Below are 26,204 nucleotides of genomic sequence, written 5' to 3'. Positions count from 1 at the left end.
CCTTCTGAAAAGGAAGGAGAAGGTCAGGCTGCTGGCAAACACCCCGAGGTTAGCCCCTCTGAGTCTGAAGCGCATCACACTTGTTCCAGGCCGAATGGTGTCCCTCAGAGTCACATGTCAAGTCCAAACCCCAGTGTCTTGGGACGTGACTTTCAGAGACAAGGTCTTTCCAGAGCTGACCAGGTTTGCATGAGGTCATTACCGCGGTCCCTGAGCCAATGTGCCTGGTCCTTATGGAAGGGAGACCCTCGGGCACGGACACACGGAGACTCTGTGTGAAGACAGCAGAACACATCTGCCAGGCGAGGAGCCCCAGAGGTCACCAGGAACCTCCACAAGCTGGGGCAGGGACCGTGTCCCACTTGTGGCCCCACGACCAAGCTGCCAGCACCTACACCTCAGACCTCTGGCTCCAGACCATGGGGCAGTGACTCTGCCGCTCCCAGCCCCCCAGTCTGGGGGCGCTTTGCAAGGACAGCCGCAGGGAACCAAGACACTTGTCAAGTGAACAGGAAGCCATAGAGACCCGCAGATGGGTCGTAAAACAAAGACAGGTTAGCTCACACGCCTCTAGATAGAGTCACCCCAGTACACTCGCAGACCAGCCCTGCCTGCAAGGGGCATGACCTCGGGCAAGTGCCTGGCCTCCCTGTGCCTGTTTCCCCGTCCGGAACACGCAGCGTTCCGTGCTTACACGGAGCCTCAGAAACGAGGTGTGACGGTTAGTAAAAGCCCATTCCAGGCGCCAATTACTCCCAGACGCTGATTTCCGGGGAGACCCCGTCACTGAAGGCAGAGGTTCTGAAGGAACGAGTCGGGTTTCCACGCGGCTGTGCCGAAGCAGCGGAACATGACGTACAGCAGAGAACAGCACAGCCTGAGATGAGCAAAGCCTGCAGGGCAGCCCGGAGACCCTGCTGTGTGTCCCGGCGTCTTCACGGTCCACCCGCCGATGGACGCTCGGGCTGCCGCCGTACCCCAGGCCCCTCCCATCCACCTGCTCTCAGTAGGGCCGGCGGACGCGAGCCCCGGCGCTAGGAGCCAGCAAGGAGCTGCCCGGGCCTTCTCCCCGTGACCCTCCCCATCCCGGCAGGCGTCCTTGGAGACACAGAGGCACCCGTCCCGGCAGCAGGACCTTGACAACACGTGTGCCCTGGGCCACCTTCCTCCCTGGCCGCCGTCACTGCCTGGGTGTGGGCTGCCACTGAGCCGGTGACAGCCCTGGTCAGGCCTCAGACCCGGGGCCCCCCCAAGTGTCTGATCCAGTGGGTGTCACAGGGGCTGGAGCTCCTGAGAGAAGCCAGTGCCTTAGGAGCAGGGACCCCGGGACAGCTCAGCTCCTGGCCCACAGGCCTAGGGGTCCCCCAGGTCAGCTGGTGGTGGGGTCCTGGTCTCTCCCCCAAAACCCCACAGCCGGATCTGCACTGAGCGGGTCTCTGGGGCCTCTGAGGCTGGGCCTGATCCCTGTGCGACAGCAAATCCCCGGAGCAGAGGAAAAGCCCAAGAAGCCCTGACCGAGGTCTGGACCCGTGGGCGTCGGCATGACCCAGGCTGGTGCCTTCGCCGGTGCCTAGAATGGCTGGTGGTCGGCCCTTACCCCGGGCTCTCCTGGTCGCCCCTTCCTCTCGGGCCCCGCGGCCAGTTCCAAAGCCAGTGACTCTCCCTCTGGCTCCTGCCCTGGGCTCCCCACTCTTCCCCGGGCAGGCTCCACTCCCTGCCCCACACCGCCCTGAGCCCATTCCCCACGGAAGGGCCACGGGACCCCGTGAGGAGTCAGCCGTGTCACGACACCCTCTGAGCAAGCCCTCCAGAGACGTCCCCACCCTGCAAACAGACCCGAGTCCAGACCCCGCCTGCGGCAGTCTCCCCAACCTTAGCCCTGCCCAGCGCCCCTGGGGCCCGAGGGCCTCACTCCACGAGGAAACGTACCTGCCCCCACCTCTCTTCAGGTTCGCCCCCAAACACTCAGGTTGCCCAAACACGCATCTCCCAGCCCTGATTCTCCGCTGTGCATGCCCCCGACCCAAGGCCACCGATGACCAGTGACCGTCCTGGGGTTCCCACCCCTGCCCGGCCACCACCCGTGGGTCACAGGGCCCTCCTCGCCTTCCCTCACAGCTCTTTGCCCCCCTGCCCACCTGCACACCAGGCCCCCACGTTTGGGCGGGCTCCTACACCTCCTTGCTGGGGTTTGAACTGCCACCCGCTTACTGCTGACCCTGGGCTATGTCTCCATCCCTGTGTGCTGGGCTTCTAGCGGGAGGCCCCCCCCACCTGTGGGCACCGCCCTCCCCCGGGCCCTAGGGCGCCGCTCACACTTGGTCATCCGCGCCTCGGGGTGGGAGGAAGCTCACACCCTCCCCAGTGTCCCCGACGTGTCTATGCGGCCCTGGGGACAAGACGTGGGCAGCGGGGTGCTGAGCCGTGTCCCAGCACGGCTGGACACATTGGGACACATCCACCCGCTGGCCCGCATCGGGCCTGGGGCACCCCAAGGTATGCCCCAGCAAGCCACGCCAGGTGCCCACGGTGAGGCGCCCATCCTGGGTCCCGTTCACGTGGACGGCCCCATGCCGTTCGGCTCCTTTGAGCAGAAAGGAAATGATTCAGAGGAACAGTGGTGAAGGTTGGGGGCCCCGTGGGCAGATTCTGGGTCACCTTCGAAGAGAGGGCTGCACCAATCTGTCACCAGTGTCTGCGACGTTTGCCACCACCATTTCAGGAAATCCCCTTATGAAAGTCTCCCTCCGGAGGTGACAAGGGTCATCTTTTCTAAATTTCAGTATTTTTATCACCCTCGTTTGATCCTCTTGGCAGGTGTGCTGGACAGGAGTTTGGACTTAAAGAGGAAGCAGAGTCCGTCTCCCTGAGATTTTAGGAAGGTGAGCTCCACGGGCGGCGGGGGCCACACGCTGCGGGGGTGGGAAACATGCCCTCCTCCGCCTGCTGTCTGCTCTGGTCTTTCCGATTCTTCCCCTTCCCGAATCTTCCATGGACGACGTAGCTCTACGACTCTGGCCGTGTGAGAAGGCGTTAGGAATCCACACACACATCTGAACACAATGACCAGGAACCAGACTTTGGGCTGGAGTCAGCCGTGTACACTAGAGCTGGGAGATGCCAGCATTAGGGTTTCACTGTGCAAGCAGGTAACTGGAAGGGACTTTGGGATGACGGCCGCGGAATTCCTCGGTGATCCCAGGAGGGTCACAGCGGGCTCTGTGAGGTCAGAGGACGTCGTCTCCTTTCCGACTCAGGGACGCACACAGTGTGATGGTCACACAAAGGTCGTGTGGAGACAGAAAGTAAAGTGGTTTCTGGGTAAACACCCTCGAGGCTCCTATGCGTCCAGTGTCACCTCCACCAGGAGGCCCTCCTGGGGCTCACGCTGTTCCTGTCTTCACCGCTGTCGGTGCTCAGCACTTTGGGCTCAGACTCCAGCAAGTGGCACCTGCTAGGAACTCACTAGTTTGTTCAGCGCAAGACTGTTCTTCCCCTATGGAACCCACACACAGCACGCTCTAGCTCTTCCGCACACACAGACGGCCCTGGCTTTCCAGGTGGAAACCACAGTCCCGCGCCACGCAGACTTAAAGCGCCTTCTGCCAGAGCCGCCTTCAGCTGCGTGCTCCAGGACACACGCAAGCTTGAATCCGGCCCCTCACCATGGAAACACGCATACTCTGTCATGCGAACCCAGAGGCTCACACCCATGCGTCCTGCAGGGGCTAACATGGGAAACGGAGCCCCAGAGGAGCACGTCCGGGTATTTTCCAGAAGACACCTCATCCGTGGCTGGTGCAGACCGTCAGGCTGGGTCCCCCTGTCTGCCCCTTTGTCCTCCAGCTGCGACCACGACCGTGACAGGCGAGCGTGCCCATCGCCCCCGGCAGCCCCGGAGAGCTGACACAGGAGACCCGGCAGGCCTGCTTTGGGGGACCCTGGACTCGGGTTCCTTATTTGTCTGTCCCGAGCCAAGCTGAAGGCTTCTGGACAGAAATAGCTCCTCCTGACGGGGAAGGCCTTGCTCAGGAGCTGGCGCACATGGTGGCTAAAAACAGCCCCAGATTCCAGCCTTACGGACGTGTGGTATCGCACTCGGGCAGCCAGACCCATCTGGACTGTGCCACCGGCTGGCGGCAAACTGTGGCCAGGCGCTGGGGGACTGTCCATGGGCCAGAGCTGGCACTGCAGCAGAAACCCTCTCGGGCCCTGACCGGGCTGCTGCGGGGAGATGCCCTGGAGGGCGCACAGGCCACCGAAGCCGCGGTCTGGTCCACAGCCGCAGAGGACAGCATCACTGGGTCCACTCTGTCCCCAGCCCGTTCTCCTGCATGGGGACGAGCGTGCCAGCTCTGCCTTCCCCGGCCTGTCCCACCGACAGCCGCGGTGGTCTCAGCACACACGCCCCGGGCTCAGGGATGGCCACCACACCCAGGGCAAGGGGACCTGGCTCACAGCCTCCTGACTGCCCCACAGGACGGCTCGGCACTGCCTCGGGCACCCCGCATGTCTGCAGCTCAGCTCAGGACCCGCGGCCCGGCAACGGTCGGTGGTCTGCATCCCACCGGGCCGCATGCTTCTTGTATCCTCCGCGCTCTGTTCTCCGGTGCCCGGTGCCCGCGCAGCCCCAGGCACGGAGCAGAGGCTCCACAAACATGCTCACCACACGTGCAGGTTTGGGGCAGTGGCGACGCAGTAAATTCATACAATAAAAAGAACTGGAGTGAATGCGAAATCCTGACGAGTCTGGAGATCATGCCAACTGCTGGGTCTCCCAAGCCAGGACTGGGAGCCCCGAGGCCTAATGGGAAAAAGAGACTCTAAAAGCTTCAGTTTAAATTGTGTACAAATTTGTGAAAATGTTAAAACTCAAACACCAACTTTTCAGTTTTTTCACAAAACAAAGGTTTCCAGATGGGCTGGCCTGCCTGGGAACCCGCCTGGCGGTGCCGTCACGACACAGGGACCCAGGCTGGGCCGTGGAGAGAAGAGGGTGCGGCTCGACGGCGGGGGTGTGCGCGGGCCACCGCAGGTCTTAAAAATAACTTCTCTCTTTCTTAAGAAACTGTCCTGTATTTGTGCCCACCCAGGTGCAACCGACGGCCTCGAGAGACACTCACGGACACCCCGTCTCGCCCGGGGCCTGCGCTGGGCGCCTGCCGCGGGAAGATGGGCCAGACGCCAGGAACCTGTGCCGTGCGGGCTGGAGTGGCCGTCCTTCCAGAGAGGGAGGCTGCGTGGGGCACTGCGCGTGGGGAGACGCGGAGCGGGAGGAGCAACGGGCAGAGACTGTTCCGTGCCGAGACGAGGGCCCTCCGGGGACAGGCCTGCGTGCGGGGGAGGAGACGCCCGTGACCAGCACAGAGGATGTGCCCGGGACGTGCCACGTGACACCACGCACAAGCCCATCTAGAGTTTAGAACAGGGACGCGGACACGTTGGCTGTTAACAGCTGATGGCATTGCCAAGTGCTTCGTGGGCCTCACCGGATTTTAAAGGGAGAGCTAATTTCATAACGAGTCTACTTCTTCTGAGGCATTTCTAAGTGTTTGATTTGTTTCAGATAAATGATGGCACAGGACACGCGCGTCGGGGGGAGGATGGGGAGAGGGACGCGCACTGGGTGGGACCCGGGAGCCCAGGGACATGCTTGCACCGAAGCTGTGCACAGGACAGACAGCGGACTCCGAGCCTCCAACGCCGCGGTGCTGGACAGCGAGGCATCCGTGCAGGAGGGAGGGGTTCGTCTGTCGCACCCGGAGCCGCAGCACAGCCGCCTCTTGGGTCAGCAACCAAAGGTGGGGTGTGTGTGTGTGTGTGTGTGTGTGTGTGCGCGCGTGCGAACACAGACCCAGAGCAAGAGGTTAGGGGGATTTCCCTCCATTGGGCTGGGTGTTTAAGACGTGCGTGGGAGCAGCGGAGCTGTCCGGGCCAGCGACCGCGGCCACGGCTGCTCCTGGTTCCCTGGCAGCCGTGAGCGAGTGTGGGTGGCGGGCTCCATGTGGAGCTCGTGGGCAGGGCAGAGCTGCCGACTTAACTCTTCCCCCCCACCCCCGGGATCGTCACCGCAGGCTCAAAACAGTGAGCACGGAACCACCGAGAGCCACCCTTCTGAGCGTGGAAGGCGGCCACGGGGTCGCTGGCCGCAGGCCCGGGTACCAGGGAGGGTCAAGGTGTCTGGGTTGCTGAAAAACTAAAGGGTAAACACGCCTCTTGGAAAGGAAAATGTCAGTTAGGGAAAGCCTCTTAGCACAACTGCAAACTCGTCGCCGGAAGGTTCTCTGGGCGACACAGGACGTGCCGCTCATTCAGGACCTTGTGTCCCCTGAAGAGCGAACACGTGCCCTCGGTGTCGCCCCGACCCAATGGTCAGAACAAACCAGCTGCTGGGACGGGTTCTAAATGATAGGAGCCCGCTCAGAGCGGACGTGTTTGAGAACACACACGCACACACGTGCACACACACGACACACAAGCACACACACACGCTCCAGTGAGTCTCGCAGCCCGGGGGGCCGCGGGGGCCGCCACACCGCACAGTCGGGCCAGCAGAGCGCAAGCCGTCACCAGGCAGACGGGCGGCTAGGGCAGAAGCAGTGCCGTCACCTGGCCCAGGGTACGAGCAGAGGCCGGTGTCACAGAGCCCAGGCACCCACACTTACTGCTATCCGCAGGATCGACGCCTTCACGGACGTCCATTTGTCCTGCCTTCGGTCTATGACCAGGATGAATCCGATGCCAGCGTCCTGCAAGCTGAAGCGGGGACAGAGATGCGCGTTAGCACGAGCAGACTCACGGGCGTGCGCGCAAGCTCCGAGGAGACCTCACACGCCGGGAAGCCCGGGGCGGCGTCCGCCCTGCACGGTGAGGGGCGTGCCAAGTCGGCATCTGAGCAGACGGCTGCGTTTCCATGCGCCTCGTCCAGGCAACATGCAGAGCGAGCTCTTACCGAAAGAGGGACAGACCCCCGCTGTGTGCTGCCTCCACTCCCAGCCCCACACCGGCCGTCTCGCGGCGCAAAGACCCTGGCAGACCCCCCTTGCTGGGGCTGCGACCCCTTCTGTTCCACCCCAACAGCCAATCATGGTCCTTTGCGGGTTGACCAGCCGGCTGCGCCCTCCAAAACAAGTGTTAGGCTCTGATGCCACATCGGTCCTGGCATCTGAGGTCCCTGCATGTGTCCACGTTATAAAATGTGGCATTGCTTGATGGCATTGCTACACTCTGGGGAGAAGATCCCGGAGGCGTCCACAGGCTCACAAGCGTCTGTCAGCAGTGGGAGGCAAGAAGTGGCTCCCTGTGGTGACGGCGCCTGTGGCGGAGAGAGCGCCCAGTGGCCGCGGAATGACAGGTCCGACCTCAGCCCAGCACACGCCCGAGTCGCCATGGGACCGGGGAGGTCCAGTCCGTCGGACAACCCCACATCCCGGCCAATCGTGTGCGCCGGCTGCGGCCACTGCCAGGCGACCCTGCTACGGGAAGAAGGTCGCGAGGCACTGACGCGAGCTGCTCATCTCCAGGTCTGCGACCGTCTGTGCGAAGCCGCTCTGGGCGTCAGCGACAATCAGGATGACACGGAGCAGGTGTCAGTGCTGCAGCTGGAAGGCTGGGCGGCTGCACGTCTTACGTAACAAAGCCAGGCTGTCCACGTGTCCTTCCTGCTCCGCTTTCAGGGGGCGACGGCCATGCGCAGAGCAGGGGTGCGGCCGGCTGCGTGCGCTCCCCCGCACCGGGGAGGAGGAGCTCCACCTGTTCCTGCGTTCTGGCTCAGTTGCGGCCCCGGCCTTCGGGGGCTGCAGGCCTAGGTGTCTGCTTTTGTCCAGAGTAGCCCTTCTGTGTGGACACGGGCCTCCCGTGCAGCCCCACGTGCACCCCCGGTCAGAGCCTCGATCGCGCTCCACACGGGGCCCCCCGGCGCTGCCGTGGAGGGGGTTGGCTCTTCGGCTGGGAAGGTCTGTTTGTCGCTTGAGCGTCGGTGCCGGCAGCGGGGTCCACAGCAGCCACACTCCCCACACGCTGCCTGCAGCCGGCCGGGCAGAGGCTGGGCGGGCCAGCGAGGGGAACCCGGTTCCTGCACTCTGTCCTGGGCACCCTGTCCTGGGCTGGCCGCGGGAGCCTGGGGAGCCACGGCAGGGAGGAGAGGAGACAGCTTCTCCGGGCAGCTCAGTCCACAGCAGGGGCTCTGCCGAGACTGTCCGCGTAGCCACGCAGCCACACAGCCCCCTTGGAGGGGGTCGCACAGCCTCTCAAGCCCTGAGCAGATGGTCACTGGGCTCTCGGCCTTCCTGATGCAGAGAGAACGGAGGCCCCGGAGACGCTCGTTTCTGCTGCACACACCACCAACCACCGGACCAGGAGCGCACGCCCCATTCTCCAGGAGAGGCACTGCCAAGGGGCCCAGGGCTCTGGGGGCTCCTCGAGGCACACGGATCATCTCAATTCCCCTCAAAAACGGGCACCCAAACGCTGTCGGCCTCTTGGGGCTGCTGCGAGGGCGAATGGGTCATTCCTGAAACCCATCAAGGGCTTGGTAACTGGATTTTCACTCTCACTGCCTGACCCCATGTGTCCCCTCTGCAGAGAAGAAGGCCCAGCTCTGTGTCTCCCCTTCTCGCTGAAACGTCCCCTGGAGGGGACTCCTGTTGTCCACGACGGGTAGGTTCCCTTCACCATCTACCTCAGACGTGGGAACCCCACGCCTCGTTGGAACTTCTGAACCCAGAACATTCTCTCCTGTGGCCCAAATGCACCCATTTCTGCCGCAAAGCCAACACACTGGCCCCACACTGAGCCCCACACTGAGCCCCACACTGAGCCCAAGGCCCTCTCACAGTGTTGGCATTTATGCAAATGCACAGCCACAGGCAGGGCCAGGGGTGCTGGCCACGGGCAGGGCGGGCCCCAGGGCCTCAGCCCGTCTCCCCACATCCCTCCCACACAGCCAGCACTGTCATCTGAAGACGAGCGTCACACACAGGCATTGATCAGAAAACGGCAAAACGCCTGCCAGCAGCCCAAATTAAAACAAATTAATAAAATCACAAGGGAAATACAAGGAGGGAGGGGCGCCTGGGGGGCTCAGTCGGGTGAGCCTCCAACTCTCGGTTTCAGCTCAGGTCTTGATATCAGGGTTGTGAGTTCAGGCCTGCACTGGGCTCTATGCTGAGTGTGGAGTTTGCTTAAAAAACATGTGTGTGTGTGTGTGTGTGTGTGTGTGTGTGTATCTATTCTAGATATATAATCTATATTTATATTGTATTTGTGTGTATATACACGCGCACAGAGAAATTGCACATTAACTTATCCCGAACGCCAGATCTATTTTAACGCTCATGACGGCCCCACGAGGAGGGACCGCTACCTCTCCAACCCAGGGTCGAGAAATGGAGGCTCAGAGAGGTTCAGTCACTTGCCCAAGGTCTCATAGCAGATGAGCACAGACGGGCTAAACCCTGGGCTCTGACTCTGGGTGCTCTCAGTCCCCCGTAAGCTGTCTCCTGGGCCAAGTCCATCCCCTGGAACAGAGCAGCCCCTTCCCACCCCTCCTGCCCTGGACGGCCCCTCCATGGGCCCAGGCAGGAGCCCTCCTCGAGGTCTTGGCACCGCTCCAGGGTGTCAGGGATGTGCTGAGGGAGCGCTGACCCCAGAGGCAGACGCTGAGGCTGCCCACACGCCGGACCCAGCTTGGGGCCGGGACACCCCTCCTGCACACCCATCCCGTCTGCCACCACCCTGGGGACTCTGGCCCACAGCAACACAGACTTCAGAAGCTGAGGCATCTTCAGGACGTGGATACTTTCTAGCTTCCCACACACCACACAGCTTCTGTTCCCGAGCAAAGCCGTGCAGTCCGTGCCACCAACAGCTGGGGACAGTAGCACTGACCGCACCTCCCAGAGGAGGGTCCCGCTGTGTCCCCCAGGGGAAAGGACTCAGGGGAGCCCTGCTTCCGGCCCCCAGCCATGGGCCCCTGAGCTCATACATCCAGGGAACAGGGCAAGTCATGCTACCGTCCCTGAGAAGCCGCCGCCCCCAGGGAACCCGGTGCTCCAGGCTAGGGCTGGTGGTGTGGACGGGGTTGGCAGTGTGAGAGGCTGGCAGCCACACTGAAGCCTCCGGTACGCAGGACACACATGGCCCGGCAGACGGACGGACGGCTGCCTCAGACCCTGCCTTGGCTGGTGAGGAGGGGCCTCTGGCCAGCCGCCTAGCTGCCGCGTGAGGCTGACATAAGCTCTGTTTCCGGGTCCACCACACCAGTGCCCTAACACCTGGGTGGCCTTGGTGGCCCAGGCCTACAGCCCTGCCGTGTGGGTGCCCCTCCCCATCCCTGGGCAGGAGCAGGGAGCGGCCTGAGAACAGTCTGGAAGCAAGGGCTGGGCGGCCCCCTGACAGTGAGGTCTGTGGTCAGCTGCACCCCTAGGCCCGCCCCTGGCCAAGCTGCATTTCGTTCCCAGGCCCGGCAGGGGGTGGGGGACCTGCTTGTTTACAGCAGCTGGCCACAGCCCCGGCTGGAGTCGCAGGCAGAAACCAGGCTTACAGGGCGAGAACACGTCGGCAGAGGGTGGCCGTGTTGGGGACAGCAGAGGAACGCAGCCGGCACACCACTGCGGACCAGAGCACGTGGCTTCTCCCACGGCAGCGTGCACACGGGACTCCCAGGGCTGGGTAACGCGCAGACCCAGACTCTGAGGCCCCAGTGGGCCACCTGTCTGAGGAGCTCCTAGATGCCACTGCTGCCGGTCCAGGACAACACGGCCCGTCCCGCAGACAAGCCCTGAGGGCTCCCTGTGAGGCAGAGGCCATCCCACACCCAAGCTTCTGTCTCAGGAAAGCCCAGAGAAGGACGCTGGGAGGCGGGGGCAGGGGGTAGCAGCTGCTACCTGAGGCCTGGGTGGGGCCAGCAGGCAAGTGAGGCAGACAGAGGGGGTGGGCGGCAGCCGAGAATCAGCTGTCCCAGACTCATGATGGGGGGACACTGGGGTGCAGCGGAGTGGAGGGGCTCAAGGACACGGCAGAGCGGTGTCGGGGGGTCCTGCTGTCGGGAGGGGGGTAGAGGTGAGCCCTCGGGGCGCAGTGGCAGGGGTGCACACTGCGGCCGTCTGGAGGAGACGCCCTTAGGAAGAAGTCTTGGGGAAGCAGGACAGCACTGCCTCTCCAGGTTCGAGACAGCGGGGGGGGGGGGTACGGCCTCCAGGAGCAGCAGAGGGGCTGTGTGGGGTCCCCATCGGCGCATCCCCCCGTCCCCCCACCGGGCCCTTCCTTGAGGTGGCCTGCACAGGGCGGCCGGGCTCTCGGAAGACAAGTCCCAGAGCAGCTCGTGACCAGGCTGGCCACAAGCATGGTTTGGGGCACGCGGGGTGCCCATCACAAACCCACAAGAAGCCACCGCAGGACCGAGAATGCACGCTGACCAATGGTGCCCTCCTGTGGCCGGAAGTGAGTGCTGCCCGCGACCCGGGTGGTCCCAAGCTGCCCCACCCGGAGCGCGGGGCACAGGCCCACTTCACAGGCCTCGCTGGTGGGGACGGTGGGTCCCAGCCCCTCCCCCGCCGCCGCCGCCGGTCCTCCCTCTGCTCTTCCTCCTGTGGGAACAGCCAGGGGTCCCAGCTGCCTCCCGAGGATAGGGTTTGGAATCCTCCGTGCCAGCTCTCCAAGGGGCCAGGGCAGGCTTCTGAAAGCTGGGGTGACGGGCCGGTCGTAAGACAGTCCTGCTTCACGGCGCAGCCGTCAATGCTGGGGCCCTGTCTCCCCACGGGCTCGGTCCGGATTTCCAAGCACTGGAGGGAGCGGAGCTGAAGCCGTCCCCGGAATCCCAGGAGGCTACGGGCCGCAACTGCTTCCCGAGCCCTGGCCCCGCTGGGAGAGCCCTCACCGGCCAGAGCATCACCTGAAGGCGCTTGACCCGGTTCTTTGAAGTTAGTGGCTGTGGAGGGACGGTGGGCTTGGTCCACTCGGCCTCTTTTTCTGGGCGGACAAGAGGCCCCTCGGGAAAACCGCCGGTATCAAGCTGATGGTTACGGACAAACCCTGCGCTTACCCTCTACCTTCCTTTTAAATTGGCAATAAAAGATCCCAAAGATCAGGGCAGGCTCAGAGGTGAGCCTTGCTGGGGCTCCATTGCTGCTGGGAAATACCAAGAAAGACTCCTATGACCCAAGCCACCTCTGTCCTTGTGTGTGCGAGGGACAGCGTTTGGCCACATACCGTCGGTGGTGGCTGCGTGGACCCTTCGCTGCCCAAAGTCCTGGAAGTCCTCTAGAGCCTCACCCACTGAACCACCCATCTCCTGCCGTGCCCTGGCCCCCAACCTGGCCGTCAGCACAGGGCATGAACAGCTAGACACAGGGTGGGGTCCTCCAGCCCACCGAGGGCAGCGTCCCTGTGCCTCTGCGCCCAGTGCCCAGGACCCGAGGGTCCGCTGACCTGCACCAGTCCCCCGCCCTCAGGGATCAGTCCCCGATCCTATCCCGATGCCATGTCCGCACTCAGCACCACTCACCGCCCTTCCCCAGCTCCGCCAACTTGCAACTTCTTTCCACCAGCAGCAAAACGGTCTCCTTAATTGTGGCTACAAATCCCTTTAAAGAAGTTAAGCTTGGTTCCTATTGTCTCCCAAAGACTGACTAGGCAGATGGACACGGCCCGTGTCTATAAAACAGAGCTCTGACCCACGACCTGCAGTGACCAGCCCAGAAAACCAGCCCACCACATAGGCCACAGCCGAGACCACCGGGCTGCCACCAAGAAGTCACCGCTGCGGGAGGGTGACTGCAGTCTCCAGCAGCAATCCTGGAAGCCAGACACCGCCCCCCCTCCCCTGCCCGCCCCTGGGCCACCTGCCCCTGCTGGCTGGGATGTGACCTGTCACGGCCACTTCCCCAGCTCTTGTCCTGTGGCCAGGGACCAACCAGAGAAAGCCCAAGGCGCCTCCCTGACCCTGGAGGACGAGGGTCCCACACTGCTCAGTCAGTCCGCATCTGCGATCGATGTTTTCTGGAGTGTGAACACGTACAGGTTCCGCTGAGCCTGGAAGCCTCGAGGTTGGGCTGCGCGGACAGTGAAGGTGAAGTGTTTAAGGAGCGACAGCAGCCGGCGGGGGTTCCGAGCCCCCACAGCTCCTGCTCGGCCTGGGGGCTCAGGCCCTGCGGCTGGAGGACAGTGAACAGGTGCCTCTAGGGCGTGAAGGGACCACGGGTACCTGGGACACCTCAGCAGCATCAGGCCTGTGGTGACAGCATCTCCGAGCAGCCCCCAGGAGGCCGGCTCAAGCTGGCATGGGGATCGCAGGAGACACGGCCAGGGTGGTGGGCAGGCCCCTGGCAGGAGGCAGTCACAGGCCGTTGCGTGTCCCAGACCGTCCCCAGCCTGGGGCAGGACGGCTGTCAGGTGCAGCACGGCCTTCTGTGGCAGGGCCCCAGGGTCCCTGAGGGCCGGGTCACCCTGGGGGGCAGGCCGGTGTCTGGGGGTGAGCGGCGCTGCGGAAGCCCGGCCTCAGGCGTGAGCCACCCCTCCCAGGGCCCGGGACCGCGGCAAGGCCTCTCTGTCCCTCTCTCCCTCTGTCCCTTGCCCACGGTCAGGTCAGACCGAGGTCTGCAGCCTGTCTTCATTGTAAGGAAATGTCGTGGGCGTCTGTTCTTGGAACTCACGGGCCCAGGTCTGAACCGAGAACGTGGACCATCCCCTGAGCTCTCCATCCGGGACTCCTGGGCTGTTTCTTCTCTCTTCGTAGGAGTCTGAAACCCTCCCGTTATGGTACCGTTTCTGTGACGTGTTTACCTAACACCGGTCAGGGTTTTATCCAGTGGAAACAGTTAAAAAACCCCTCCAAGCTCCTTTTAAAAACTCTCCTGCCCACGGTAACCCTCTGTTCCGAGTCCCACGGGTCCCGCCGCAGCTGCGGTGGCTCAGACCCGCACAGTGGCATCACTGCTCCGGCACAACCCGAGGACTAGCCCATTAAGAACAAACCAACCGACAGGAATTCCTCTGAAGAGCCTGAAACCTGCATGTTTACGTTATGTTCCAGCTTTTTCCACAAATCAATCAATATTTGCTTCCGACGAAAACAAACACAGAAAATCCAAACTATGATATTGGGGCAAATCCTCCTGAATGTACCCGGAATTTCACTCACGACCATGGGGCTGGAGCAGAGACAGGCACAGACAGCCCGGAGCTCAGCCGCCCAGGTTCTCGGGGGCTCCATGGTGCACGAGGAAGCCGGCGTCTCATCTGCTTCCACGGGTGATCCCTAACCCAGCTCCGAGACATCGCGTCCCCCAGCAGTCGACGCACGGACCAGCACGTGTCCCAGACGGAGCTGTGGACAAGCAGATGCAGGAGGACATGCGCCGCAGATCCCGCTCCCACGGCTCCTGGAGCGTCAGATTTGTGGTGTCGAACGGGACAGTATCGCTTCGGAGAACGAGAAGGTTCTGGAGACGTGTTGCACAGCAATGGGAACGTACCTGGTCCTACTGCCCCGTGCACTTAGAGACGGCTATGATGGTAAGTCGTTTGTTACGAACATCTTACCATCTACTTTTTAAACACTATTAAAAAAAAAAAATCTTAGGAACCATACAGATGCCTTAAATACATTAAAAAAGGGGTTGCATAGGGTCCGCCAGTTCTTTGAATCATTGAGAGAACGACTTCCCAGGGTCATAAAGTTACTACCCTGGAAGTCAGACCCATGCAGAGAACCTTCTGGAATCTCAGACCCATGCAGAGAACCTTCTGGAATCTCAATACCTGCCCCAGGCTCGCGCTGCAGGCCTGGAGCACTGCGCTCTAGGACCTGCCGCCTCTTCTGTCCTGACACTCTCATGCCCTGACCTCATCTGCCTCCCTCCCCCTGGGTCTGCCACAAGCATCTCCTCTCCACCCGTGGCTGAAGCCCGAGCACATGTGTCCCCTGGATCACCTCCAGCCACGTGGGACTGACATGCTGCGGGGTGACAGCAGCGAAGGAAAGGCTTCCCAGCCTGCAGCCCGTACCTCTTGCAGCAGAAGGTCCTTATTTCCAAGGAGGGCAAGAGGCGTGATCTCTGCTCCTGGGCAGGGAGTCAGGGTACTAATCTCTTGCCCTTTACTTCATAAATCAGGGCGTGGCCGCTGGCGACCTGCTCTCCCCGTCGCGGACAGAACCCGCTCCCATCTGAGCTGCCCAGTGTGGCCATGTGTGAACAGAAATATGGGGAGCACGACCGACTCCTGAACTGTCCTGTTCAGATAGTTTTCATTTTTAAGTTGAAATGGCCACACCTGGCTATCACATCGTTGGCGGTGAATGAGAAAGGTCATTGCAACCAGGCAAGAGGGCTGCAGGGGACAGGCAGCTTCTGGCAGGGGCCAGGATGCACAGCCAGGAAGACAGAGAGACGGGACCCACAGGGAGGAGGACTGCACGGTGGGTGGTGGTCACTGAGCTCCAGAGCTTCAGGCCACGTGAGACGACAGGCTGGGCAAAGTCGTGGACGGCCAAAGCCCTTTTCTTGCTAGTCACAGAGCTGGGGTGGAAGGACCTCCCCGCCGTGGCGTCAGAGATGCATTACACACAGATCACCCCCCAGGCGTTCCATCTCAGAACCCCAAAACCAGCTACACGCAGGACAAGGCTCTTCGTTACAGGGCAACCTACGGGGAAACAGGAGCACAGGTGAAGTCGCGTTGGGCTGGGAGGGCTTGATGTGACTCCAACAGCACAGGCTCCAGGGGCTGCCGGGAAGGGTCCCCGTGATGCACTCCGGATGGAGCTGGGTCGTGCCGGGGCTCCGGTGCCTCCCAGCGTGGAGAGGCACGTGCCCCTGGATGGAGCAAGGTTTCGACAGTACCCAGGCTCATCCACGAGGGGAAGGAGGCCGGCCGTGCGTGGGGACCTCCACTTCTCCGTGCACAGCGTGGGGGCTCAGTACGCACTCACGCGCGCACACCTCTGTCTCTACATTCGGGCGCCGTGGCAAAAGCCAGAAATCCCGTCGGCAGCAGGAAGTAAGGTGCTTCCAAAAGCACCTGCTTCTCTCCTTCAGCACAGTCCGTGCCTATGATGTGTGTGTACACCTGTGTTCGTCTGTGTGCACACACGTGTGAGAGGCTGTACGTGCCCGTCGTGGGGGCAGCGGCGGACAGGCTCTCTCTCCCCGGCAGCTGGGCAATTGCACCGGCCAAGGAAAGTCAGCGTCCTCGTCAGCTTCAGCTAAGCCAGAGGCTCCTGGATTCTGGTTTAACTGCTGAGCAGACTGCGGAGGAAGGCGACCCTCCGAAGCGGGGCGGGGGTGCATGAAGCCTCCGGGGCCCAGCCTGGAGGCCTGCAGGGCTCCTAAGACGCTTTCTCAGAGAAAAGTCGGGAGTCTCTCTTCACGTTGGCAACTCCGTGCACGCGTGGCTGTGCACACGTGTGATGTGTGGACGTGTGAGTGCACGTGTGCACGTGCCTGTGCGAAGAAGTGTCGCACGACTCTGCGGGGACGGACGGGCTCACACGAGTTTGGAAACCAGTGCTGCCACAGGGCGGGTGAGAGGGGGTCGGCTGGGGGCACGCGTGGAGGGGGCGGGGCCAGGGCGGATCTGCAGGAGGGGGCGGGGCCAGGGCTAGATCGGCAGGGGGGGGGGGGGCGGGGCCGGGGCGGGCTCCGCAGAGGGGGCGGGGCCCAGGGTTGGAGCCACAGGGGCCGGCCACGCCCCCCGGCCCGACCCCGTCACCTCCCTCTCCTCTTGCTCTTCCCAAACCCCTCCCCTGCGCACAAGCGACCTCGTTTACTGAGAACAGAAGTAGCAGGACGGTCTTTGGTTCACTGTGGGATCCAAGTGTGTCCAGACCCCAGACATTTCTCGCAGACGGCGATGGGGTGACCGGCCCGGGGTGCCCCTCTCTGGCTTAGTCCCTGCTGTGTGCAGGTCACAGACACCCCCCCCACCCGCCCCCACACCCCGCCAGGGCCCTGCTGACGGTGCTGAGTGAGCCCCTGAGGAGTGGCCAGCGTTGGAGGGACGAGTATGGGGAGACATAAACCTCTGCCGGGGGGGAGAGCTCCAAGGGCCGCCCACAGAGAGGCCCCCACGGGGCTGGACACCGGCTGATGGCTGACGGCCCGCGCCAGCACCTTTCCACGCTCCCTTGACGGAGGTTTCCGGAAGACCACGTTTCCCATTTACTGTGTGTGCGGCACATGGACAAGGCCCGCCGTGGCGTGATGCCAGACAGCAACAGTGACTACCAGTCGGCGTCGTGGCTGAGCCCGGGGCGTTGGCGCGCACGATGAGGGCGACCCGCGCAGCACATAGTAGGATGTTTTCAAAGATGGAGCGAACCCACGAGTTTACATCTCAGAGAAGCAGCCTGTGTGCGAGCTCTGCGCGTTCGACGGGCACCACCGTGGAAAAGCCCAGGCCGGGCCGTCATGCTGTCCTTCCCCCTGGGGGCCTGCGGCCCTGCAGCCACAGCCCGGGGGAGGGGCTGCGCCCTGCATTCCGGATGGGGCCCCGGCCTGGCCTCACCCTGGCGGGTCAGGACAGGTCTGTGCGTGGGTGGTGGTGGGGGCATCCCCTTCTCTAGCCCAAACAGGCCCCCTTCGGGAGCCGACCTCCACGGCAACACCACGCTCAGGACTGACAACCCTCCCAAGGCAGCGGCGAGAGCTCTGGAGAGGCCGCGGGGGCCCGCCTCATGCTCGATGGCCACCCAGCACCCGATTCCTGTCCTTCTGTGGGACCCCTGGGGGCCCTCCGTTGTCTTCTCACATCACAGACCCGCGGTGTCGGGCGGGCCTGGATCCGCCTCTCGGGCATTTGCACTTTCCGTCACCCGCCTCCAGAGCGGAAACCACACGCTGACCAACGCCCACAGCACTGAGCCCAGGGCTCCAGGCCCCTCGGCAGCTCGACAGCCCCGGGGAGCGAGAGGCCCCAGTCATCTCCTTCCCTCTGCCCGCACATGGGCCGTGCCCATGCTCTCGGAGAGCAGCGTTCCAGCGTACCCGGCTCCTTCTGCCGGGGTAGAAGAGAAGAGACGGAGGTCTGCTCTCCCGGCGGACGTGGCAAGGCAGGGGAGACGCCGCGTCAGGCAGCCCCGTGACCCACTTCACTTGTCTGCAAATGCACTTCCTCCGTCCCGCACGCGCCGGCCAGGTGCCTGCTGTTCCCGACCTGCGACCTCGGGCAGGCGTGGACCAAAACCACGCTGTCGTCACCACATTTCAGATAAGGTCCAGGAAGCCTGGTGGGCAAGGGGCCCTGAGGTGGACGGCCGGCTTCTTTCTCTAGGTGGGTGTGATGGAGGGCCTCCCTGAGGAGGTGGCCTGAGGTATGAAAAGGAGCCGCCTGACATGGTCCCCTGAGGGCAGCAAGTGCAAAGGCCCCGAGGCCAGAAGGTCTGCCAAGATTGGTGAGGTGGGACCCCTGCGCAAGGAGATATGTGAGCCTGGAAGGCCCGAGAGTGTGCCCTGGGCCCAGCTGTCCCCTCTTAGCATCGTGCTTGCTGTGGCCTGGGGACAGGGCTCACCGCCACATCAGACCTGGATCACTAGCTGTTGACATCTCCAGATACAACACAGTCCTTTGACTTTTAAAACTCTAAGAATGGCCAGAAACAGAGTGCCGGTGCCCTCCAGCCCTGCACTGAGCCACCTCCGCAGCGAGGCCACCACTGCCCGCTCCGGGCACCGAGTCCTGGGCTGGCCGCCATGTCCCAGACTCAGGACGGCCCCCACCCAGAAGACCAGGGACTGCACTGGCGTCCACGGTCAGCCGCCCACCCCAGCCATCACCCATTTTCTCTCTAAATCCCCTTGAATTTGTTTTTCCCTAAAACCACTGCGAGTTCGGTCATCGCACACGCGAGGGGCTGCCTGGTCCCGCCCTCCTGTCCCACGTGCCCGCCGCTGCGCCCATGGGGGGGGGGGGCAGAGTTACCATCCTTACCACGACAAGCCCCGGCGCCCTGGCCTCCCTTGCCCAAGGAGCCTCCTCGGGCCTCTCCCCAGGGAGCCCACATCGGCCCTCCACCTCCCAGCCGTGAGCTTACACTCCTGCCGGGTGGCCTCGGGGCCAGAGCAGGGCTGAGCCCACAGTCCTGTCTCTGATCCCGAGGCCCAGGGACAGTGAAAAGAGGCGCTCTGAGGTATTGCTGCCCGACCAGGAAGCCCCTCGAGGGCGCAGGGCCAGCCTAGGGACCCTCAGGAAAGCCGCTGACTCCCAGGGCGTCTGCTGTCCCTGCTCTGACTCCGCCACCCACGGCCCAGAGCTCGGAAAGAGAGGAGGACAGAGCCCAGGGGACCCCGGCCGTGACCCCACCTGTCTCCTGCCAGTGACTACTCAGCCCCCACATCCCTGAGGAGGGCTCTGCACCCCCCAGGTTGCTAGAAGAACCTAGGACCCCCCAGCTCTGACCGGTGACAGGCATCCCTGGTTGGCAGTTTTCATACGACAAGAACCAGCTGATTAAATTTGCCGTTTTGGTCTGTTTTCTGGCGTAGACTAATTCACGGAGCTCTGAATTGCACGACTTCAGAAACCTGTCCTTACGGATGCGAAGGAATGAGGGCGGTGTCCACGGGGACCCGGGAGGCTGGGCTCCTGCCCTGCAGCTGACAGCCTCCTCGCCCCAATGTCCCCGGAGGAATGAGGTCACCGTGAGGACGTCTGCCACCGCACCACGGTGTTTACTCATCAGGGTGTGAGGTCCACGTCCGCACCGCTTCTCGGGTGCCGTGGGTGTCTCTGGACTGGCCCCAGGTGGTGTGGCTTCTGCCCAGTGTGGCCAGGAGGCCACAGACAAAGCTTCCCTGCCTTTCTGGAAGAGGCGACGCAGAACTACCACTGGGCAAGTCACTTCTGGGGTCAGTCCACCACCACGAGGGTGCGAGTGGGACCCTGGGTCCGGCCAAGTCCCAGAGGGTCTCAGAGCCACTGTGTGCTGTGGCCTCCTTCCCGGGGAAAGCCCCTGCCACGCACGGTGGCCCTGGAGCCTGACGGAGTGAGGGAGGGTCCCTGGGCTCCATGGGATCCCAGGGCTGGGGCTGGAGCCCACGTCTCCCAAGGGGAGGGCTTGGGACGCCACTGGCCGGGCAAGGCGCCGAGCCCCCGGGCACCACCTCCCTCTCTGACCGCCACGGGGCTCGGCGACACGCACCTGGGGATGCTGGTGAGGTAGGTCATGACATTCTGGAACTCCTTGTCGGGGACGTCGCTGAAGGCCGGGTAGTCCGGGAAGGTGATGACGGGGCTGCCGTCCTGCCCGCGCCCACCTGGGGAGAGAGCAAGGCAGCACTGAGCGCGCGCACCTCCCCAAGCTCCACATCCGCTTCGAGTCAAGCTCTGTCAAGGCTGCTCCTGATGATCAGGAAAGACGCGTCTCAAGGAGCCCTTTGGTGCGGACAAGAGTGCTGTGACTCCAACGATCCCCACTACGCTGCCTCCGCGGGGCACCACCAGAACGCCAGCTGTGCCGCTTCCTGTCCTGCTCGCTCGACTGACGGGCATGGTTCTCTGTGCTGGGAGCTGCTCTGAACCCCGCACGATGCCCGGTCTTCTACCCTAGCTGACCCCCTGAGGCTTCAGATAATCGGGTCCTTTGACAGCGTGAGGGGGCAGGGCAGCAGGCCGGCGGGGGCACCAGAGGGACTTTGGTGGAGTCAGGTGTGTGTCTTGGGACCTGGGATGGGTCTCCCGTGGTCGGAACTGTCCCGCCAACGACCCAGGGAGGGGCGGCTGGACACGGTCCCCTGGAGGGACAGTCCCCCACCCACTGGCCCGGCCTGTCTCAGGCAGCCGGAGTGATGCCGTGCTCCTCTCCAGGCCGAGCCGCGAGACACGGCCGCGTCTGCTCTCTCTGCTCGGAGCTCCTCCTAGACACTGACCGAGCCGGGGCAGCAGGCCCAGGCCACCATGTGGAAGCCGCCCGGCCAGGGAGGAGCAGCCAGCTTCTTACAGGGGCCCCACACGTGTGAGTGAAGCCCCTGGACAGTCCAGCTGGCCCACGCCACACAGAGCAAGAACCACACGGCCAGCTCTTCCGGAATCCCACCCGAGGACTTAATGATAAACCAACAGAAGGTGTTCTCTCAAGCTCCCTAGGCTTTGGGACAGCCTGAGCAGAGAGCATGGGCTCCCCACACCCTGGATCTCCTTGGAGGGCACGGGGCAGCCGCTGGCACAACTCGAGCCCCTGGCACCTCCTGGGGTCTCTTGGGCATGGCTTGCCCTACCCTGCCGTGTGACAACAACGTCAAAAGCAACAAGTGTGATGGGCATTGATGGCCTGACGCTGGAAACCTCACTGTCTCGGAGGTCGGGGGAGTCGCCGGCAAGCCTGCCCTGACAGAAGCAGGGCGCACCGCACAGGCGCTGGGCGGGGCAGGGTCGGGCGCACCGGCGCCGACATTCACCGTGGGAGGCGCTGGCTGCAGCATAAACAGGCACGGTCTCCCGACAGCGTCACTCAGCCGCGTCCCCGGACTCACCCCTGCGTGCGGGAGGAGCCCGGCCCCCGGAATGCCGGCTCGGTCAGGCCCACGGAGGATGACCTCACAGCCACCGAGGCGGACCTTCGTCAGTCCACCCAGTCCCCTCCCGAGCCGCTGGCTGGTGTTCGAACACTTGAGAAAAGGTCTGTCCGGAGGGGCTTGGGGCCAGGGCTCTGCCTCCTCCCTGGGTAATGCCAAGAGTGGTGGGATTATGACCAGGAGGAAGGTCAAGGTCATGAGTCTGGGTCACTGGCACACTGGGGCCATGAGCCTTCAGGGTCCTGAAGGGGCGAAAACAGGTTGGCGAGATGAGGGAGCTGGCAGAGGGCCCACAGCCTCCCGGCTAGGCCTGCCACGGGCACCACGACCGCTGCGCCCTTACAGGGCTCTCACCTCTCTGAAGGTCAGCCCCTCCTCCCCGCCCGGGACAACACCCCTCGCCGCGACGGAGGCTTCACAAGAGGCCACACCACCTTACTGCGGACGAGTCCCCCAGAAACCCCCGTCCCGCTGACAACCTTCAGTACCCGCTGGGGCCTGTGAGCTCTGGGACCACACGTCAGGGCCACACGTCTGGGCCACAGGTCAGGGCCACACATCAGGGCCGCAGGTCAGGGCCACATGTGAGGGCCACACGTCAGGGCCGCAGGTCAGGGCCACATGTGAGGGCCACACGTCAGGGCCGCAGGTCAGGGCCCGGCTGGGGCAGCGGCTCCCAGCCCAGGGGACCAGCAGGTGAGCCGGGGAAGGGCCAGGGTGGCCCCGGGAGTGCAGGGATGGTCTGGGGACTCAGGAGGGGAGCGGCCCGTCTGCACGTAGGGCCACGTGGCTGAGGAGGGGAGGCCCCAAATGAAGCGCAAGGAACTGTGGCCGGTGGTCTTGTCCACACGGGGCCCACGCAGCCGTGAGGGCAGCTGCGCAGCTGCTGTCACACCCTTAGCCTACGCAATGCGCCAGCACTGTGCAGCGGCTGGGGTCGTGCACCACAGCTGGCCAGGACAGCAGGTCGTCCCGCGGAGGGAGGCAAAACCTAGGCCTGCGGGGAGGCGGCTGCACGCTGGGTCTGGGGTACCGGGAACCCCAGGATAGGCCGCTGGGGCAGTCGGCCGCTCACATGTGTCGGCAGCACTCTGTGGCCTTCCCCGTGGCCTTCTCCGTGGAAGGTAATTGTGTTCAGCCAGGCAGCCCCAGCCCCTGGACGCTGCAAGAGTGAGGTCAGCTGTGCCCTATTCTTAGGAATAGTCTGGAGTCTGCAGGCAAGAGTGCTCGGCCCGCATCCCTCTCAGGGCCCCAGCCGCCCTCCCCCGGGGCACCGCACAGCATCTCCCAGCCCTCGGTGAAACCCAAAGCAGCCCATGTCGTACGCCGTGTCCCCGGTTCCCACGCTCCGATGGGACCCACAGAGTCCCAGGGATCCAGGGAGCGCTCAGCCTGGGGCGTGGACCCTCCCCCGGCCCGCCCGGCACTCACCAGACAGATACGCGAAGCGCTTCTTCAGCTGGTCCTGGATGTCCGCGGCGCAGAGCGGGCTGATGTCCCGGTGCATGATTTCATCTGCAGGGAGAGCAGACAGACGCCCCGTCATTCCGAGGAAGCCGCCTCACACAGCCGCGCACGTCTGCGAACTCCGAAGGGGCCGGCGGTCATGTGCTCGGAAAAAGGATTTTGGTTTCCAGTGCACAGAAGCCTTTGTTTCTCAGCGCGCAGAACGCTGTGGGCCAGGAGGCTCATCAATATTTGAGATGTGGGGAGCGTCGGAGGCACCGAGGGGAGGCGGACAGGAGGAGGGACGGACAGACGGAGGTGCGGCAGAGGAGCGCAGGGCTGGGAGTAAGGACCAGGAGAGCTCCTGGGTGTGCGTGGCACTCACACCCAGGAGAGCCCACAGCCTTTGCCCCCTGCCCTGGAAGGTGTCTGGGTGCCCCCGGGGCCGGTACAGCCCGAGCAGACCCCTGTAGGTCAGCGAGGAGACCTGGCCACCGCCGCGGGTCCACACCTTCGCACACACGAGGGAATGTGCAGGGCTCTGTCCTGTGCACCGCGCCCCCTGCCTGCCTGACGCAGACACAGAGGGCGGGGTGCCCAGCCGGGTCGCTGAGCAGGATGCTGTGGGAAAGCGGGCTCGGCCTACGCGCTGCCAGTCCTGGGTCAGGGGCCTGGGGCAGGGCTGCTGTGTGTCACCATGGACGCGTGACGCTGGGGCGCCTGTCCTGCTCTTGGGTCTGCCGGCCTCACCAGCAAGCAGGTGACCTGGAGCCAGACCCCTGCAGCACTGCGGAGTTCGCATTCTGGGACGTTAACACCATTTTTCCAAAGACACTCAGGACCGCGCTGATGACTCACAGGTCCGGCTACGCCAGGTTACGACCCGGGCCCGGTCAAGGAGTGCTCTTCTACGCTGAAGATCCCCGCAGAGCCGGCAAAACGCACCCTACTCGGACCAGCCCCGTAGCCGGCTCTTCTGGTCTACAGACAAGCCTGTGTAGACGCTGACACACTGGGCACACAGGCAGGCCCCTCGGGGAGCAGCCTGCACCCGACGGCCTTGCCCCAACCCTGCCTGTGCTTGAGGGGGTGCGCAGGGCTCTGAGCCTGCTCGGACCCATGGGCAGCGGTGGCCGTGGCTCCAGGCTCAGGAAGGGACAGCAGCTTGTGCCCATCTCACTCAGAACGCTGGGACCTGCATGGCCTCCCCAAGAGAGGCCACCGCCCACGGGCCATGGGGAGGCTCAGCTGTGGTTCTCCTTTACGGGAGGGAAACAGGGCAGGGGACACCTGCTCCGAGGGAGCTCAGCACGTGTTCCTAAATTCCAGACCGGTGACCCGCGCTGCCTGCACACGCGCACTCGTTTGCAGCGAGCCTGGACGCGGCGGGGACAGGGAAGACATTCAGATGTTCCTCGTCTCGGCAGGAAGGACTCAGCACGTGGCGAATAGCACACCTGTGCACCACTTCGGCCTCCAGAACCCCAGAGATGCTGGTCGTGGAGCACAGACCCCAGGAAGCCAGGCCTCCGAAGTCTGGAGATGTGCCAGGGGTGGGGGAAGGCCGCAGATACTGAGTGGGTAAGTGCCTTAGCCGGGACCCAGCGTCGGTGACGACCATCACCCAGATCTCGCCACCACCAGCGCCCCCAACTCCCGTCAGATCCCACCAGCCCATGAGGAAAGACGACTACGGGTGTCCAGGCCTCTGACGGTGGACACTGCATGGTCGCCCTCAGACATGTCCACTCGGCAAAGGCTTCCGGGCAGCACCTCCTCCCGGAGTCCAGAGCTCAGTCCTGCACTGCATAGCAGTCTGCGCTGTGCCCGGCTCACCCGATGGCCCAGGGTTTCCCCATGTGCTGGAGATAGGCCTGCCATTACCGACCAGCGCTGTGCTGTCCGACAGACGGACGGTCCCGCCGACCAGGTCGCTGTCCACATGAATTTGGTCCCTCAAGCCTCAGGGCCTTTGCATGAGCAGCTTCCTGTAATGCGTCTTCCACGTCTGCCGACCAGTCCGATCTTACTGGTCAAGAGATCACATCTTCACAGAGGCCTTTGTCCACCTCCTGGCCTACGCCGTGCGTCACGGGGACCTGGTCTGTGGACCACTACCCAGCAGCTGTTGGGATAGGAGCTCAAAGAGCTTGCGCTGAACAGAGGAAGTGAGAGGCACGTGACATGGTGACTTCCCGCGGTGGCAGTCCGGCCAGTTCAGCAAAGTTCTTTCTACTTACACAGGCCGGTGCAGGACTTCCGGAGCCCGTGGACTGCTGACCGGGGCCTCGCTGGGCATCCCATGCTCACAGGGTTTCTGGGACGGAGCGTGTGGTGATACTGTGCCGTAGGCCAGAGGCCACATTTCAGGCGTGAATGAGAGCATTACTCTGTGCACGGCCCAGGCTGGAAACGGCACACAGGTGGGTCCACAGGCACGGACTCCATGTAGAGGCCACTCCGCTTACATGGTCACTGCCCACCGCTCTCCAGCTGGGGATAAGCAAGGGCCACAGCGCAGTGAGTGTCCCTGTCACCTGCCGGCTTCTGTCCCCGGGGGCTGAGCCTGCAGCGGCAGCGGGCGGCTCTTGCACGGGCAGCTGCCGCTCGGGGACGCGGGGAGGGCACAGTTCACGGCGGAGGACGCTAGGACCCCTAGCTCAGCAGGAAATGGAGGACAAGCCTCCCCCGCGCCTCAGGGTCAGCTGTCTGGACAGGAAGGGGGTCGTCCCAGCCGCGGGCCCAACAAGAGGGCCAGGTGAGGCCCCCGCCGTCCCAGAGCGACACTGTGGGTGCCGTCTCCAGCGTTTCCGTCTCAGCCGGACGCGAAAGGGACGGGGCCTGTCACAGAGGCAGTGGAGCGAGGCGGACAGGCCCGGGCACAGAGAGGGCAGCCTGTCTCCTTGGGGCCCCTCAGCGGTGGGGCTGGGGGCCCAGCGCAGGGCTGGGGACACACAGCCCCCTCACCCCCTCATGGGAACCACCCCTCAGCTCACAGTGTAGCTGCCCTGGGTCCCAGCTCTGGGCAAGGCTGCCGCCGTCTGGAAGCTCTTTGGTGCCACAGTGACAGCGGGGTACGGATGAAGGCCTACAGCCCCGAGGCCGCACACCTCCGTAGAGCCCCTGAGGCCCACGGCCCATCCCCAGAAGCTCCTTCCCAGAGCCCCTGAGGCCGTGTGCCCGTGCCTGGCGGGTCTGCAGCTCAGGCCTGCCTGGGAACCTTCTAGAGGCCTTGGTGAGGTGCGTGCG

The 26,204-nt window shown here is 63.7% G+C and overlaps 1 protein-coding gene across 19 annotated transcripts in view; it reads right to left on the bottom strand.

The window, feature by feature from the left end:
* MCF2L (MCF.2 cell line derived transforming sequence like) overlaps positions 1 to 26,204 on the bottom strand; it is a 132,229-nt gene that overhangs the window by 26,206 nt on the left and 79,819 nt on the right. For 18 of the 19 annotated variants that reach the window (XR_009400084.1, XM_059378185.1, XM_059378197.1 and 15 more), the window contains 3 exons: positions 22,941 to 23,024; positions 20,138 to 20,252; positions 6,666 to 6,756 (listed from right to left, as the gene is read on the bottom strand). Coding sequence is in view for 17 of the 19 variants with exons in the window: in XM_059378185.1 (XP_059234168.1) it covers positions 6,666 to 6,756; positions 20,138 to 20,252; positions 22,941 to 23,024 (290 nt within the window). In the remaining 2 variants the exon portion in view is untranslated. Of the gene's footprint in view, positions 1 to 6,665; positions 6,757 to 20,137; positions 20,253 to 22,940; positions 23,025 to 26,204 lie in introns of those variants that run through there. The other variant, XM_059378196.1, reaches the window with a different exon arrangement.

This window comes from Mustela nigripes, chromosome 15, assembly GCF_022355385.1.
Source record: "Mustela nigripes isolate SB6536 chromosome 15, MUSNIG.SB6536, whole genome shotgun sequence".
Lineage (NCBI taxonomy): Eukaryota > Metazoa > Chordata > Mammalia > Carnivora > Mustelidae > Mustela > Mustela nigripes.
The sequence above is the reverse complement of the archived record's forward strand: the minus strand, read 5'-3'. Positions and strand labels throughout refer to the sequence as shown.